General features: G+C 46.8%; 1 protein-coding gene across 1 annotated transcript in view; it reads left to right on the top strand.

The window, feature by feature from the left end:
- The window catches only part of LOC142578280 (uncharacterized), a 127,451-nt gene extending 122,601 nt beyond the window's left edge, over window positions 1-4,850 (top strand). Inside the window, exon 4 of the mRNA XM_075687681.1 lies at window positions 1,373-4,850. Coding sequence (XP_075543796.1) covers window positions 1,373-3,701 — 2,329 coding nt within the window. The 3' untranslated portion in view covers window positions 3,702-4,850. The remainder of the gene's footprint in view (window positions 1-1,372) is intronic.
- The last annotated feature ends 13,909 nt before the right edge of the window (window positions 4,851-18,759 follow it).

Genomic DNA, 18,759 nt, shown 5'->3' with positions numbered 1-18,759 from the left:
CGCTTAGAGTGCTGGCTCAGTAGTTCAGCAAGAGGATGCGCAAATGCAGAGGCCATCAAAGAGCCTCCTTCACTCCAACTTTGCTTCAGTCATCCAGATACTTGGTAACATCGTCTTCTGTAGCACTGCTGTCTGGTTATACTAATAGTTTACTCTTATCTGTCATCTCTCCTTGTTCGTTACCATGGATCCTGAGTGTAATAAACTGACACCAGAGAGGACATGACACGGAACGACGGTACCAAATGACAACACAACCATCCAAGAGCAGGCGTGGGGTCGAACGACTTCAGACGCGTGTTGTTGCTATCGTGTAATTGTTATTCTAGATTCTTAAAATGTATAACTATAGATCGTCGTCATTGCTCACGTTTCGTATCCAGAGGACCACGAAAGACCAAAGCTCTAGAATCTTGGGCCAATTTAGATCTCTTTCACTGGGAATTCACTACACAGTTCCAGATAAAATAATCTATATGGAGATAAATAATCAGCCTATGGAGATGAAATGGGACAGGTTCTTGCGCTTATCCATGTGAGATCGTGGTTGGTTCGTGGAAGGGCGTTCTACTCGTTATTGTGCCAAAACATAGAACGTTAGCGCTTGAAAACTACGTGTATATCTCCAATCATCGTTTTCGTCTCGTAACAGTTGTGCAAAACGATACAAATCTGGGTATGTTAGTATAGACTTCGACCTAAGAAATAGAAAGGAGATTTTTCTTGAGTTCTAATATCTGGAATACACTAAAAAAGCTGTGCCAGAATAATTTAAAGAAATACTTAATAAACGAATGCGTTGGCGGTGAAAATATTCTAACCTTGCTGCTCCTGCATTATTTAGCCAAAGTCCTTAGTGCACAAAACATTATAAAAAAGTAACGACCTGTAGCGCTCCATTATTTTTTCCTACACTGCAACGAATACGAAGCGCACACGCTTTTGTTGTGCCTAGTTTCTCAGCCAATGTGCACCATTCCAGATCTGCGGAGCTAGATAACGATCAGATTCCATATTGCTACATTACTGCAGATTACCTCAGAATGCTTATTCACGTCAGCCGACTACCCGCTACAGTTGCTTAGCGGCTATGGTTTTGCGCTGCTAAGCACGAGGTCACGGTATCAAATCCCACCATCGACGGTAGCATGTCGATGGGGGCGAAATGCAAAAATGCCCGTTTACCGGAGCACGTTAAAGATCGCCTGGTGACAAAAATTAATCCGGAGTGCCCCACTACGGCGTGCCTCATAATCAAATCGTGGTTTTGGCACGCAAAACCCCGGAATTCATTCGTTCTTTCACGTCGAACGACTGCTTGCCATATGTCAGGCGATTAACATTTAGCCTTCGTCTTCTTGCTCGTTTTCAGGTTCCTGGAGGTACAGAACACCACGCTGCTGGACGCCATCATCCTCAACCGCATCAAGGCGCTTGAAGCCGCCGCAGTCAACGCAAGTGCCGCCGCAAATGGAACGTTGGGCGACGCTGCCTTCCGTGGACCTACGAACGTGGACGACATGGTGGAGGCGGTTCTACTAACCACGCAGGGTCCTGGTGTCACGACGCAGGACACCACGCCTTTTGGAACCACGGACGGCGCCGTCACAACGACGTCCCCTGTGCAAACAACGCCGACCGTGTCGCCAGTCGAGATCATACGTGGCACTGGCTTCCAGAGTGACTCCTTGCAACAAGAGCCGCGAAAAAGTGTGACGGTGCCGTCTATCGGCGTCGAAGACGACGACGAACTTTTCCTGAACGACGCTCCCGTGGTTCCATCGTCGGAAGCAGAGTCAACCACAAGAGTTCCGGAGACTCCTAAGGCTACCACGACAGCCAAACAGCAACTCCCTGAGGAGGTTACCGAGCTGACCCGGACAGCCGTATTCGCCTCCGACCACACGAACAAGCCTGCAACGGCCATCACGACTGAACCGCCCAGAAGCGAACCGTCTACGGAGATCTACGACGAAACGACGACCAGATCGCTCGGCCTCACTGTCCCCGAGTCCATCTTTGCAACCACATCATCGCCATCGACGGAGCTGCTGCTTGAAACTACGCCTACTCCTCCTACAACAACCGAGACGATCGAACAAACCACGACGAAACAGGCACAAGGTGATGCCGGAAAGAAGAGCGGTAACTTGCCGACCATTCTCAGGTCCCTGGTAGACAATGTGTTCGACTACTACGACTACATCGACTACTACGTTCCAGGCCAAAAGCGCAACCTGACACCGCCGGCTCAAGAAAGGCCCGGAGACCGGCGGAGGATCCCAGAGTCCATGATGGCACTGGTCAAGGAGCAGCTAAGCAAGCAGAAAGATACGAACGAGTCGTCGTTATTTGTTGAGGACCTTCAGGGGGATCAGCCCGCACCAAAAGACGATCCGGAATCCACCACGCCGGATCCGGACAACCAAGAGTTCCAGAAAGAACTAGTCACAAAGATGGCCGTGGACATTGCTCGTGTGACGAAGCAAAATATTCAGGACACGACAACCGCATTCGCTAGAACGGAGACGGCGACGCAAGAAGCCACTCGCGCGGACGTCGCATCCACCACTGCAGCTACGCCCACCGAGGCCACCAGCACCGCCACAACGAGCAAACAGGTCGTTGACTCGACGATCGAGGGTAGCACTGGCACAACCACACTATCGACGGGAAGAGACACGACTCTTACGCTGGTCAAAAGTGTCGGAACACAGTCGCGAGCTAAAGTGAACCTGGCAATCGAGAATCTTTCGTCCGATAAACCCGAGGACAGGACGGCGACTGATATTTTTACCTCGACGGTTACCACTTCGGCAGTTCCTCAGTCTACGTTGACACCAACAACCCTGAGCAGGACCACACCTGTACCTACCACTCTGTCAACGCCAGCCTCAACACAAGAGGTGACGACAGCTGCAGTCACAACGACTAGGACAACGGCTCCACCGGAAACGTCCCGCCAGCCAGAGACAACGCAGTCTGCAACTCGCTCTTACCAAACCGCAGGAGAGACGGAGACCGCCTTCGTCGGTACGACCAACGCCAACGCTCCTGGAACCACGTCCGCAGTGACAACGACGGCTACTCCAAGTGGAGCAGAGACATCTACAACACCGTCAACAACTATCGTTCAGCAGAGTACTACGACTACGAGAAATGTTGAAACGACGAGACCCGCCACGTCGACTAAAACCGCCGGAACGACAACGAGCGGCACCCGCCAACCGCAGACTGTGACGATAACGACAGGGTCGAGAGCAAGTTCCGAAGCCACCGAGACGACTCCGCAGCTGCAAACGACGATTCAAACACAGCCTCTCCTGTCCGGACGTAACGATACTATCCCTCTGCTCACGAGTCCAGAGCCCGCTACTGCTAGTGTCACGGCACCAGCAACACCTACCACACCACCCTCTACATCAACCAGGACTTCCGAGAGGCCTCTCGGTGACGCCCCAAGCACGGTGCGGGTGAACGTGCTGCAAAAGGACGGCGCCCAGCAACAAAGGTCGGGTAACGCCACGACCAAAGGCCAGCCCACGCCACCGACAAACAACAACGACGTCGAGTACATTGACTATGTCTATTACTACGACTACATCGACACTTCGGACAACTCGACGGCTAACGGTACCACCTCCTCCCCCACGAATAGCACCGGAACCCGGCTGACCAAACTGTCAAAGTCCGCAAAATGAACGTGACACCGGCTCGTGAAATGATGAGGCTATAGATGAACTGTTTCTTGTTTCTATTTAAATGAGATCTTGAATGAGTTATTGGATGAAAAGGTGTTAGAAGTCACCTCCCGAGGATGGAAAGTCGACTAAGAACTTTGTCTAGTCGGCAGGCAAATTAAATAGGCGTTTTTTTTTTCTCTCTCTTCCGGATGAGCACGCCAATGACCATGAACTGGAATGGTAGCTGAAGTGGTTGGCAGCGTAAGTTTGTATAGTGGTTGTTTGTGATGCATTTTCGCGCTTCTCTTTTTTGTTTTCCCGTCTTTATTTTGTTTCATATGGCCCACGTTATGTTCAGGGCATGGTTGTTCAATGCCACAGCGCCATGTTAGTTGTCGAGAATTGAAGGATGCATCTTCTAGGCACTCTGTATGATACTTGAAGTTTGATCCGACTGTAAGGCTACGCGCAGCGTGGCCAGCTCGCCGGAAAGCTCGGCTTTTGAGGTAAGCATTACTTTGCAGCCAAGCAAGAGGTCAGTAAGCTGGCTGCATCGTGAGTAGCGTCGGGAATATCAATCATCCTATATAGGTAAACGACGTGTATAGTGTGCCTATAGTATCTAATACTGAAATGTCACTCACGTCAGTCCACATTTTCACTTCGCCTTTTTTTGCATTTATTTCTTCAGCTGCCAACCGTAAGATGTGTGTGAATGGTTAAATGAACTCGCCTCAGCAAATCGCATGTAACTACACCCTCAAGCGGCGCAACATGTGAAAGTGATGCCCAAGTTTATTATTAACTCCGTTCTGTCTTTATTTCTACTCTACAAGCAACACCCAGAACCAAATAAGCGCTAGGTGTTTCAATTCTTCAGCAGATGAAGTGCCCTATACTATTCGCACCGAGTTGCGCGAATTCGAAACATTAGCTGTGTCTTCGATGACACGGTCGTCGGCACTTTCATTCTGTATCGTGGGAAGTCTTATTCTGAACAAGTTGCGCCGCTTTCCGGCTTGACGTAGTTATTGAGAGGCATCACGTCTTGGAGTGAATCCTTGCAGCTCCTACTTTGTATTATACCTTACAAGCGATCCCCAGTCGCCATTACTGGGCTTGCTTTATGATGTGTTGTTGATACCATATTGCAAATAAAATGTTGTTATGCGATCTGCGAGCTTGCGTATTTGCTCTGCAACACTTCTCAAAAGGAGAATGAAGTAGGAATCGACAGACTTTTCCTCCAAGAAGATACGTGATAGTGACGCCACCTGGTTAGTTCGGTACCCGCCGTGGTTGCTCAGTGGCTATGGTGTTGGGCTGCTGAGCACGAGGTCGCGGGATCGAATCCCGGCCACGGCGGCCGCATTTCGATGGGGGCTAAATGCGAAAACACCCGTGTACTTAGATTTAGGTGCACGTTAGAGAACCCCAGGTGGTCAAAATTTCCGGAGTCCTCCACTACGGCGTGCCTCATAATCAGAAAGTGGTTTTGGCACGTGAAACCCCAAATATTATCATTATGGTTAGTTCGGTATAACCACAGCAAGCCCACACCTACCGGGTAATTATCAGAATAACCACAATTGAGCCCTCTTTCTAGCTCCCAGTTGTTTTGAGCCGAAACAATGAAACGAAGCAATGCGAGCACTGGTCATCGTTCAAACGACCACGATATGCCAAGTGGCCCCACACGCCCTCCGATGCTGAACTGAGACCTGTAGCCTGTTCGTCAACGTATTACTGTCTACGGATAACTGAAATACTGGCGACACAAATCAGCACAGAACCGCTGATGTCGCCATTTGGTGACACGACGTCGACGTCAAATACAGTATACAGAACTAATATTGCAAGGACCAATCTGCCCTGCTAATACAAATGTGCTGACAGCAACACTTACTGGTGTTCTTTTCTCTTCTGCAAGATCAACGACAACATAAAAACTTTTTTTAACGCGTTGTGGTTGCATAAACGGCCACAAGGCGGCACCATCAGCGCTGCCGCTGTCGTCGAATTCTTCGGTGTGACGGTATTCTGTAAACTGTAACACGTTTGCGACCAGGCTGAAGCTATCGGATAGTTGCACGTGATGTCATTACGAGAAACATGTCGGCATCTTCCGTATTATTAACGAGACCGGCCTCACACACTTCCACATTAGACTGAAATGTCACCCAGTGAAAATGACTGGATTAGCAGTTTTACAAAGGGCTGACTGAAAGTGGACACATCAGCAAAGCATGGTAAGAAACTCATGCAAAGACAAAGTTGAGGCTTTCCTTCATACTAAGGAAGTGAAAACGATATCCATCAGATTAAGAAAAGCTGAGTGCAATGTAAAATTAAGTGCGGCATTGCATGATTAGTTCAAAAACCAACTACGCGTGCTTGCAAGACAGTTGGACGTGGAAGAGACAAAATTGTAAGAGAGCTTTGCCGTACGTCGAAATTGTTCTGAATGCTAATGGGCGCAGCTGCAGTAATATAAATGAGATTATGCTTTCTGCTGCCAATCCACTCACGGCAGGAAGACACCTAGAAGTATCGGGCCGCGACAGACACCAGCTTATCACACAAAATGTCACGAAGTGCACTGCCTCTACCTAAGCCAACCACTTGAGAAATGCACAAAGAAATATCATGACGCCATCCCTTCTGCACTAATTGATGCAGTGACCAGAACGATGATCATTTCGAATGGAGCTATAACCACAATTAGATAGAAAACAGAGAGAGAGGGAAATGGGGGGGAGGGTTAAACAAAAGTACTGTACAATTTGCTACCCTGCATAGGGTGAGAGGGAAGGACAGTACAGAAAGAAAAGAGAGTTGGGCAGCCAGGAAGCCTTCCAGCAGCAGCAGCAGCAACAGTCACAGGGTGGCAAATACGGGTGATACGTATTAAGCTCCGGAGCATCCATACGCGCCATACCACAACGACATGGTAGCTGACCTATAGCGACTAAAGTTTCAAAGGATTACTCTCAATCATGAAGACAAGCCGTCCAGCCACACATCCTTTGCCGGCAGTTTCGAAGCTACGCTTTTTCTGATGCTCCGCTGACATTAGGCGGCTCGAAGCATAAAGAACTGTCGTACGTAATATATAAAGCAGTGAAGTACTGACATCCAACTCAGCCCAAAAAATAGATTGCGCATACAAAAGCACGAAGAAAAGATAAAACAAACGGGACAGCTATTAAGTTTCGAAGGCAGTTCTTCTTAGACCAAACTGTACATGGATGGCCTCTGCTGGAAAATGCTGAAAGTGCACTGGCCACAAACACCAAGCGTTCATAACATATAAACGCGACCATCTTGCCTGATGTTTTACCCGTTGATATGGTCCTTCGTTATCAGCTATTAATTGCTTTAACGTTACACGAAATAATTCGCCCCGTTAAGGCAGGTAAACTTATTGCTTAATAAAGGGGCACCAAACAGCAAAACTGGAAACTGAACTTGGCAACGTTTAACCCGCGAATCCTCTCGAGTGAGGCTAGCTTAGCAGGGCTCTTTGAGGAATTATCAGGCCTTGCCTGGGATATTATTGGCCGTAGTACAGGTAGAACTGGTGAGGCTTATACAGTGCTAAATAATGGCCACGTCCTCTGCTACCGAGGTATTCCAGGTAAGAGAGAGTACAAGGTGAATTTCTAATTCATAAGGGCATAGCAGACAACACTGACGAATTCTACAGCCTTAGTGAGAGGGTATTAGTAGATATAGACTAAAGGTAGTACAAGCCTACACTCCAACCTGCGGTGATGATGAAGAAATACAACAGTTTTATGAAGATGTTGAATTAGCAATGAGACAATTGCAAACTCAGTATTGTATAATCATGGGCAACTTCAATGCAAAAGTGGGGGAAAGCAGGCTGGGTAACAAACAATTCGACATACGGCATCGACTCTAGGAATAATATAGGAGAGATGTTGGCAAGATTCGCGGAAAGGAATAGACTCCGAATAATGAATACCTTCTTCAGGAAGCGCAGGAAATGGACCTGGGAAAGCCATAATGGCGAAACAAGAACTGAAATAATTCCATACTCTCTGCTGATCCCAGCGTAGTGAAGGATGTAGAAGTATTAGGTAGGCTAAAGGGCAGTGACCATAGGTTAGTGAGGTCTAGTTAGGTTAGTGAGGTCTAGGATCGTTCTCAATTTGAAGAGAGAAAAAGCAAAATTAGCCAGGTAGAAACAGGCTATCCTAGACGTAGTTAGGGTAAAAGCAGACGAATTCACGCTGGTGCTAGCAAGCAAATATGCAGCTTAAGAACAAGAAAATGATAATATAAAGGCAATTAATGAAGCCGTAACTAAGCTGATTTCAGAAGCAGAAATTGAAGTGGGAGGTAAGGAACCCAGTCAACCAGTAGGTAAGTTCTCCCAAGAAACAAAGGACCCAATAAAGAAACGACAAAGCATGAAAGTGTCCACTCAAGAGATAAGAGAAAATTCGTTGAACTTTCAAAGCTGATAAACAAGAAGAACGTGAGCGATATTGGAAATTATAACATCAGAAAGATTGATGAAACAGCAAAATTTGGCCGCAGCATGAGATTAGCGAGAAGCAAATATGGCATAGGAGAGGGCAAGATGTACGCAGTGAAAGATTAACTGGGTAATGTCATCAGCAATTTCGGTTATATAGTAGAAGGACTTCCAGTTACTGCGCTTCCTGAAGAAGGTATTCATTATTCGGAGCATATTCCTTTCCGCAAATTCTACCCGCATCTCTCATCTACTGTTATTAGATTCTATGCCTTAGTTGCCAATTGCTTGTTCCCCAGTTTGATTTTTCCCCACTCTTGCATTGTTGTCGCTCGTAAATATACAGTATACCTACTTTGCACTTTTCCCATTGCTAAATCAACATCTTCATAAAACTGTTCTATTTCTTCATCATCATGACTGGAGGTTGAAGTGTAGGCTCGTATTACCTTTAATCATACCTCTTATTCAGCTTTGTTACAATTTTGACGATATAGTAAAATTAGCGGAAAAATTCTGTACTGACCTGCACAGTACCTATAGCAGCCAAGCTACCTTCACTCGAAGCAGTGATGAACGTGATACAGAGGCTCCTATTACTAGCGGGACATGATCCGCGGAAAAGCGGCAGGAGAAGATGGAATAACAGTCGATTTAATCAAAGAAGGGGGAGATATCGCGCTTGAAAAGCTTGCAGACCTTTATACTTAATGCCACACGATTTCAAGTGTACCATAGATCTGGAAGAATGACAACATTATACTAATCTCTAGAAAAGGAGGCGTTAAAGAATTGAAGAATTACAGGCCCATTAGCTTGCTTTCATACTGTATCAAATATTCACCAAGATAATTTACAATAGAATCAGGGCAACACTTGACTTCAGTCAACCAAGAGAACAGGCTGGCCTCAGGAAGGCATATTCTACAATGGATCACATCCATGTTATCGATCAGGTAATTTAGAAAGCTTCGGAGTACAATCAACCTCTCTATATGGCTTTCATAGATTATGAAAATTCATTTCATTCAACAGAGAAACCAGCAGTCATATAGGCATTGCGGAATCAAGGAGAATAGGAGGCATAAGTGAAAACCTTGGAAAATATCTGTAAAGTTTCCACACCGACCTAGGTACTCCACAAGAAAAGTAGAAAGTTACCTATCAAGAAAGGGAGCAGGCACGGAGACACAATCTCTTCAATGCTATTCACTGCATGCCTAGAAGAAGCATTCAAGCTATTAGACTGGGAATACTTATGAGTGAGGACCAACGGCAAATATCTCAGCAACACTGGGGATGAATTGCGACAAATTATTGAGGCCCTTAACCGAGAAAATGCAAGAGTATGATTGAAGATTAATACTCAGAAGACAAAGTTAATGTTGAATAACTAGGCAAGAGAATAAGAATTCATGATCACCAGTCTGTACCGGCGTACGTTGATCTAGGACAATTACTCGCAGAGGACTCTGATCACGAGAAGAAAACTTGCAGAAAAATAAAGATGAGTTGGAGTGCTTACGGCAGGCATTACCAAATGATAACTGGAAGCTTACCACTGTTGTTGAAAAGAAAAGTGTACAATCATTACATTCTGCCGGCGCTAACATAAGGGGCAGAAGAAGCTCGAGGACAAGTTAAGGACAGCGCAAAGAGCGATGGAAAGAAAAATATTAGGCATAATGTTAAGAGGCAGGAAGACCGCAGTGTGAACAAAAAATGTTAAACTTAACGATAACAGACAGGAAGAGCGCGATGTGGATCAGAGGGAATACGGGGATAGCCGATACACTAGTTGACACTAAGAGAAAAAAGATATGGAGTTACGCAGGTCATGCAAGGCGTAGGACAAAGAACTGGTGGACCATTAGAGTTACAGATTGGGTGACAAAGGAAGGGAAGCACAGTCGAGGACGACAGGAAATTAGGTGGGGTGATAAAATTAGGAGACTTGCAGGAGGAAGTTGGAATCAGCTAGCGCAAGACAGGGATAATTGGAGATCGCTCAGAGAAGCCTTCGTCCTGGGCAGTGGGCATAAAAATAGGTTACTGCTGCTGATTATCAAAAAGAAACAGCAAAAATGAGACTAATTACTTATTTCAGGACTCACTTGCATGTAGTTGGCGGGAAAAGAAAGCGGTGAAATGAAGTACAGTTGCCCTTTTTCGCCAAACCATATGTTATACGTCGCATCGAAGCAATTTCGCACGGTTGCACCGCTTGCCGTAAGAAAACTTTCTGGAAGCCCACTAAGTTGAGCCTATGGTTATTTTAGGATCCAATGTAAGAATTGTTTAACGATGGACTATTAACTATATTTGCAACCAGCTGATGTCCAAGTCTCACGAAGTTACAAAGAGCTAACGCGTTATTCCCTGTCACGTTTTTCTGGCTTCCCAAAATTTCGTCCACGAAAACAGGCACGGTAACAGCCCCATATTTAAGTGGAATTTTAGCCGTCTTTTATGATCGTAGCCTTGTATAGCTAAGCTGCATCGGACAAGCACAGTCAAAGTGATGCGATGTGTAGATGACTTTTAATTTTTTTACCGTACTAACTCTTCCGACGTTTAGCGTTCTACTGCAATGAAATTTGACGTGTTCCTCAAAGAATGAAGTCTCTTAGCATCCACCACTGAACTTCCGTCAGATAATATCGGTTCTCGTCTTCTCAGGTTGCCGTATATGTTGGCGTTATGCGCCCCGGTCTCGGCGCACACAAGAAAGGCACGTCCTCGCACACGCCGGCAACCATAATGGGCATTGGCCACCGTCGAAATGGGAGGCGCAGCAGCAATGGGTCCCTGCCGCTGCACACAAAGCACCAAATTAATATACGCCTTGGGACAAGTCATTAAAGAATACGCATACCCCACACAATACACTTACCATCTACACCGACTCCCAACAGCCATGCACACGCATCTTACTCAATAAATCCACCCCATCGCACTCACTTACTTTACGAATATATAAAAAGATCGTTCAAACTCTACTGGGTACCTCGTCATGCCAGGATGCAGGTTAGCGAAAGCGCAAACCGACTCGCCCGCGTAACCCCACTCCGGGCTCCCTGCAACCGCAGCCAACCCCAGAGATATTCGACCCCGCCAAACTTATCGCACTAAAAAGATCTACGACCCAACACGGAAGCTTACCCTAAGACACACGCACACCTCACCAAGTAAGAGCAGGTTCTACTGAAGCAAGTGCAAGCGGGTACTCTCCTAACCCCAGCACGGATGGCCCCGTGAAAACGAATCACACTCTGCCAAAAAAGACCTTCACCACCATGCTTCACAAGCCGGGGAGTGCTAAACCAGCATCATCTCTTCGGCGGGTGCCACGCAGGGACCAGGACAAGACATCATCATAACACTCTCAACCCAGGAAGACCAAACAAGACTAACCGCTTACATCAAGAAACATCACATGAAGACCAAACAAGACTCACCGCTTACATCAAGAAACATCACCACATTGCGAAGAAGACCGACAAGCCCCCAACCCAGACCCAACATAAGCCACCAAAGACCAAGACGCCGCCAAGCCCACACCCGAAAACCTAGGGTCTCCCTGAACAGAGGGCACCCTATGGTGTTGGGCTGCTGAGCACGAGGTCGCGGGATCGAATCCCGGCCACGGCGGCCGCATTTTGATGGGGGCGAAATGCGAAAACACCCGTGTGCTTAGATTTAGGTACACGTTAAAGAACCCCAGGTGGTCAAAATTTCCGGAGTCCTCCACTACGGCGTGCCTCATAATCAGAAAGTCGTTTTGGCACGTAAAACCCCAAATATTATAACAGAGGGGACCCACACCGGCATTCAGCATGAAAATAAAGTTTCCATTCTTTCACTAATTCGCAATAGCTTTCTTCCGTACACCTCTGCTCACTCAAACGTAGTAAAGCGGGGTATCGCAAAAGCGTGCATGAAAGCGACCCTCACCCCCTATTGTGATCACTAAGTGAAAAAAAGCTCCACATCCCAAGCAGAAAGCCTATAGCATTCAGGGTACCCCTTAAAGTTATTGACAAGCATCGCAGATTGCCTCGCAGCTGATTTCAAAAGCAAGTATTCGAGGATTGCTCAGCGTGAGGGCCTCCTGCACCAAAATGTTGCGGTAATCGGCACGTGCACAATATATTGTGCAGTCTAAAAAATGTTTTTTAAGATTGCAGGCATCCATACTGCTGTTCACTGCTCCAAATAAGCGTGGTGGCCTATGACAAAAAGTCAATCGAGAGACCGAGCCTAAAAGAATTGAAAGAATGCATAAACTGCAGTATAAGTGCCATGGTAATTTTTACCGGATTACTCTTTCTTGCGGACCTTTCTACGTCGGACGAACGACGCGTTGTGTGAATGCAAGGACACCAAACAAATGTTTGAGGACGCTTAAGCTTCGCCTTTAAGAGTGGAATGCGATAGCATTTCCAGATCCCTGACTGTTTCTCGCGCTTCCCGGCAACTGGAGCGTATGTAACTGCAATGTTTACCGGGAAACGCTGGCCGCGAACGCTATGCTCGAATACGAGCCATGTGAGCTTTGTGCCAGAAACACGGCCTCTTGCGTAGGCCGCGATGCGACCTAGGCGAGCGCCACCTGGAAGTATTGCAAGGAACAGGGCGCGCCGCTCCGTGGCCTTCAAGACACCCATTGCGCCGGCGCGCGCACATGGCGGAAGCCGCGACCGGTTTGTGTGTGTGTGTGAAAGGGTTTCTTTGAGTTCTCGCGTAACAGATTTATGTTTTCTCGTATAGTCAAATTACAATCCGAGAGCTATCGTGTCTGTGGGTTGTGTGTAAGTCGTAGTTTACGATTTTTTCACGTATTTTAGCTTGTGAACTTCAATTGGTTCAGTAAATTTTTTTGCGTCTCATGAAGGGCCTGGGTATGGCTGGTTCAAAAATCATCTCGCCGAAACGACCTCCGACGCCAACGACGGATTTTATGCGATAGGGGCTCTTGAACGCTATCGCGTAATAAGCTCAGTGAGCAAGAGATAGCCACCTGTCACTGATATGCGTTTAAAGTGTCTGTGAAACGCTTTTAATGATTACACCATCGTGAAAAAAAATACAATGATGAGTGCGCACGAACCGATATGCGAAGTTTTCCACATCCAGAAAAGTGGCGATGCATGCTTCAGCTACACAACCATTTCGCTCTTTAATTCCGAATGAGATATTCCAATCGGAGTAATTTCATTGCATTACTTTAACGCATGCTCCTGGTCCGCCTAATCCATCTTTTCTGCTTTCCTTGTTGATGCTCAACAAGGCGTCTCAACCAGGAGCATAGCCAGGAGGGGGGGGGGGGTGCTTATGGGCTTCAGCCTCCGCCGCCCCCCCCACCCCGAAAATTTTTCATGCTGTCATGCACCGTCGAACAAAACAACACCGGCGCCGTAAATCATTCTGGGTTTTGTCTAGAGTGTATTTTTCATGCTCGAAAAGATATTTCGGTGCGAACATTGTGAACTTGGGCTGGATTTCGTGGCAACACCCATGCACCTGGAGTCACATAACGCAAGGAGCCCCATCAGAGCACAAAGTTTCAGGGGCGTTTTGATGGCGAGCGGGCTTGTCGCGGCACCTCGCGGAGGCCGCGGAATCTACGAAATGCATGAATTTCAATTTTGCAACTTCGTGGGCATAAAGCTCTCATAAAGTTTTGATGCGAGAGGTGCATTGACATTTCCAAAGTCGTGCTTTATGTTTTCAATTCCGGAACTATGTGGGTTTAATGTTCCTATGAACATTTGACGCCAAAGGTGCATTGAATTTTCTATATTCGTACATCGGACCATACAACGATCGAGACAAGCCAAATCGACACACTATCAGACACGTTGACAAGGCAGGCAGCGAGGCCCGATGAGAAGAAGCGTTGTGGTGGTTCATTTGTGCCGTCATGTCACAAAAAAGATTATCAGCATTTTTTCACCTGCGCCAAAACATCCATGTCAAGATGTCAAGACACTAAAGCCAGCAGAGGTAACTAAGTTCTTATTTATTTTCTACGCTTTCTGGCTAGCAGACGAGAAAAATTGTCAGTGGCTTAGCTCGGCTATGCCAGGATATACATAGCGAAAGCTAAGGCTGGTTAGCCTTGGTTAATCTTGATTGCAAGTCGAGGTTAGTCTGGTTGTCTAGCTATGTTGCGGCGTTTAGCCAGTCGTACGGCGGGCTGTTCGTCTGTTTCCTGGGCGATTCGTTTCCTCTTCATCTCGTTCCGATGTCGATTCCAGGCCTCCTCCTGCTTATCAGAATTGTCGCCGTCCATACTGCCGCCTCAACTGTGGTTGCGGCGCACGCAAGTTCTCCTTTTCAATCCTCCGACATGTTACCAGGCATGCGACGCAGCTGGCGAAGCGGGCGGAGGCGAGCGCAACGACGAGGAACGCGGTGTGACGTCATACCAAACGGCGGCGGAAGAAAGCGCGGCGCTGCGCAGCGGCTGAACACCTGTGGCTCGATGCTACTAGTGGTGCATGCGCAGTAGAGACTAGGGAGCGAGAGAGAGAGAGAGAGAGAAAAAAAATTGGCAGTGGCTTAGCTCGGCTATGCCAGGCTATACGTAGCGAAGGCTAAGGCATAGCATGGCTAGCCTTGGTTAATCTTGATTGCACGTCCAGGTTAGTCTGATTGTCTAGCTATGTTGCGGCGTTTAGCCAGTTGTTCGGCGCGCTGTTCGTCTGCATCCTGGGCGACTCGCTTCCTCTTCATCTCGTTCCGATGACGATTCCAGGCCTCCTCCTGCTTAGTGGCGCATGCGCAGTAGTGACTACGGAGCGAGAGAGAGAGAGAAATATCCGCGGCGAGGCGCGCTTTGTGACATCATGCGCCTCCTCGGAGCACCGCCACGGCGAAATCGCAAGTTCGCGGCTAGTAAAGCTTTCGCTTTAAAAGAAACAATGGTCGTTCGCCGCCATCACTGCGGGGGCTAGACGGATTGCAACGCGTTCGCTTGAACGCAACCTCTGCAGAAAATTGTCTCGCCGGTTTAGGATACCAAGCAGTATGCGTATGGTTCCCTGTGGACCAAGCGTCTCATGTTTTCTTCGCTATTCCTTCGTTAGCCACGTTAGGTGCCCAAAGTAAGCATTCGATTGTGGCCAACATGCATTCCTGTGCGTTTTTTTTTTCTTTTCGGTGCCCCCGCCCCACAAAAGAAAAAAGAAGACATTCTTGCGTTGCCGCAAATTGTCGCATGGTGAAAGTTCGATTTTGTTAATTCTTCTTTTGCGGAAAGTAATGGGCTACGGGGCGCTTCATTTGCCGAATACTCTTATATTATTGCGGTAGAAATTAGATGGACATTCCAGGCGCATTCCTGCCATCGCCGTCGCCCTGATGTTCCGTATAAAGTCCAAGGGCAATAACATCGTGACCGTGCGCCGCATGCTGTATGTGCGAGTGAAAGCGTAAGGGGGGGGGGGGAAGGCATGGGTGAGTAGACGATGGTGGCTCAGTCTTGTGTGCGCAAGGGAGAAAAGGGGGGAATCAGCTTCGATACGTAGATTTATTGGAGACTTGTACGTGCATTTAAATGTCTTTTTGCGAGGTTTTGTGCATACATGCAGTGAACTTTGTTTCCAGTGACACTTTCTTGCCCGTTATCAAGCTGTATCTTCGTATTTGTATATTCCACTATATCTTCGCATTTCTAAGGTATATTTTGCAGAACTCCTGCTTTATATATGTGCTCTCTGTTGCGACTATAAATTCGGTGCAATTGCTCACAATACACGACTGCTGCTGCTTAATGTAAACTGGTTCTTGAATTAAAAAGTTTCATTGAAACAAGGGGAAGGCGTGAGATGGAAATTCAAGACGATGACCAAAACGAGAACAAAGTGAAAACAGGAGGCTCCTGCTTTCCCTTTGTTCTCGTTTTGCTCAAAGTCTCATTAAAATATTTGTCCTCAACTTGCTCATTTCACCGGCTTCACGTTTTTCATATCAGCCTCATGCACTGCTTTGCTGGTTTCGAACTGATATAGTTGTAAGGTTCATGTGATACCTTCTGTACTTATTAAATAGACAAAAAAGGTGCAAGCATTGATACCAGTTATTTCTGGCACAATTTGTTGGGACAGACGAATATATTATTTTATGAAAAATACATATTTTACATGTCTTGGCAATGCGTAGCGTTCAAGAATTCGTTTGCAGCTACTTTGACATTAGCAATGCAGTTATTAATGTATTTGATCCCTCAACAAATCCTATAAGGAGCAGGCCGAGCTGGAACGTGATACCCCCCCAACCCCCTACCGCCGAACGAAATTTCTGGCTACGCCACTGGTCTCGACGAAAGTCGACGCAAAAGAATGTCGACATACCTGGCATATGTAATCTATATGTAGTGAAATCGAGGCTTTAAGGTGATTCAATGTTGCATAATTGCATATTTTTGCATTATTTTCTTTGTCCCATTGTCAGCCCTTACATTTTCTTCCGGACCCTCTATTCATTTTATTCATTTTTCAACGCGCTTTTTCTTCTTTTTTTATGTCCATGTACGTCGACGTTGTTTTCGACGACTTTTGTTGGTACGCCTTTCTTTTATTGACCAAGAGGCCAGGTAGGCCGATCTCGGATATAATGCAGTCTATCGAGCAATGCGATTAATTCTCGAAGATATTGGCGCTAATTACGCCCGTACTGTTAATTTTACCTAGAGTGCGACAAATTTTTACTTGTCTCTTTGAGGCTTACATTATTACACCCTTTGCGACTCGATACGAGGCACTGGAAGCGCAAAAGGGCCGTTTTCACGAAGAGGCCAGATTGATATCCGTCTCCCAAGTGTGCTGAAACCGCGTGAAGTCGCCAAAGAAGACCTTGTCTTCGAAAACAGAAAAGACTGAAAAGGAACGTGCGCGGAAGTAATGGAACCAAATCACTCTGCTACGAATGATGGTACATTATATAAGCTGCTTGAGAGAATAACACATTCGGTTTTCGGTCAACGCCGTTGCCTGTCCCTTTCTTACGTCCTGTTCGTTTGCGTAGTTTCTGTTTAAGGCTCGTTTATGGTATTTCAGAGAGGTCCAACGCAGCATGACTCACTATCTCTTCTTAAACACCAGCCGGGGTTTGGCTGCTTTCCATATATAACGCAGGCCACTTGCTTCTTGTGCGCTGTTCCGTGCGACTTGTTACGAAAAACACCAAGATAGCGCGGATGACAGAGATTGCAGTAGCGAAAAAAACAATGTCGGGGCGCTCTACCCATTAGGCCAGAGGCGCGGAACGAGTGAATCGTCAACTTTTACCGCTGATATGTAGGCACGCCGCGGGAGCGAAGCGTGCGCGTGCTTGCACGGAAACGCAAGCCCAAGCGCAAGAGGTATGCAGCAATGAGTGACCAGGCACATCAGCAGCACCTAGAGACAAAGCGTAAATAAAAGGCCCAGAGGCGATGAGGGAAAACCAGCGGGAGGGTCGTCAAGCAAAGGCCATGCGGACAGCGACGCCACGTAAAGCGATAAGATACATCGATTTATAGTCGGCGACAACCTACACGAATTAAAAGGTCATATGTAGTGCGTTGGACAACTCAAACTAAATTTGCATAGATTCGTCAGGCAATTAGGTTCGCATGTTAACCTGACGTCAGGCGGTTTCGCGTGTTTGAAACAACATTTTTCTCCCTACAGATCGGTTTTTGATTCACTGGTTTTAGAACGAAACCTGAACGTTTAGCAAACTTTATGGGTGGTCCCGATATCACCGATTAGCCAAAAATAACATTCTAACTTGAAATAACTAGCTTTCATTCTCCAATAACCTAGCATTTTACATTAGCATAGCAAAGTCATTAAGCTGCGAGCTGCTCATTTCAACTGGCTCGGCCATCTTTCAGAGGTGAAGGGCAGCTGCACTACGTTACTGTAAGTAGAGCTTTTTTGTAATTCTTAGATTGACACCGACTATAGTGTCGCGAAATTAAGTCAAGTACTAATACTTCGCATGATGTTTAAAAATTCCGGACCCGAGCGATACTTAAAAATTCTAATTTAGTCCTTGCAAGCATGATCAAATAACTGACTGACCAGCCGAGATATGTCATGAAAATGCACTTAGTACGCCGTGACTCTCCGCTTGCCCGGCGTCGCAACGGCCTTTCTATGAAACATAGCGCAAACGAAAAAGCCGCGAAGGCTCCATAAAACACAACCGAATCGTGGCTTGATCCCGCGCATGAGAGAGAGAGAGAGAGAGAGAGGAATATAGGAAGGCAGGGATGTTAACCAGTCAAGGGTCTGGTTGGCTAGCCAACGCTGGGGGAAGGGGGAAGGGGAAGAGAGGGAAAAGGAGAGAGAAAGTGTAGATACGTGTACGGACAGTACTTGAGTTAAAGCCGGTCTCGCAAACCAGACGTTCTGAGAAAGCACAAAAGTGCCTTCACTGCCTTCTGAGCCGATGATCGGTGGAGACGGTGCTCTAGTACTGTCTGTTCACTCAGAAGACGATAATCGAATTTCCTGAATGCGTTGGGCAAAGATTGTCTTTGTGTTTGAAATTGAGGACAATGGCACAATAAGTGGTCAA

The sequence above is a fragment of the Dermacentor variabilis genome, chromosome 4 (genome assembly GCF_050947875.1).
Source record: "Dermacentor variabilis isolate Ectoservices chromosome 4, ASM5094787v1, whole genome shotgun sequence".
NCBI lineage: Eukaryota > Metazoa > Arthropoda > Arachnida > Ixodida > Ixodidae > Dermacentor > Dermacentor variabilis.
This window is presented reverse-complemented; position numbering and strand designations above follow the sequence as displayed.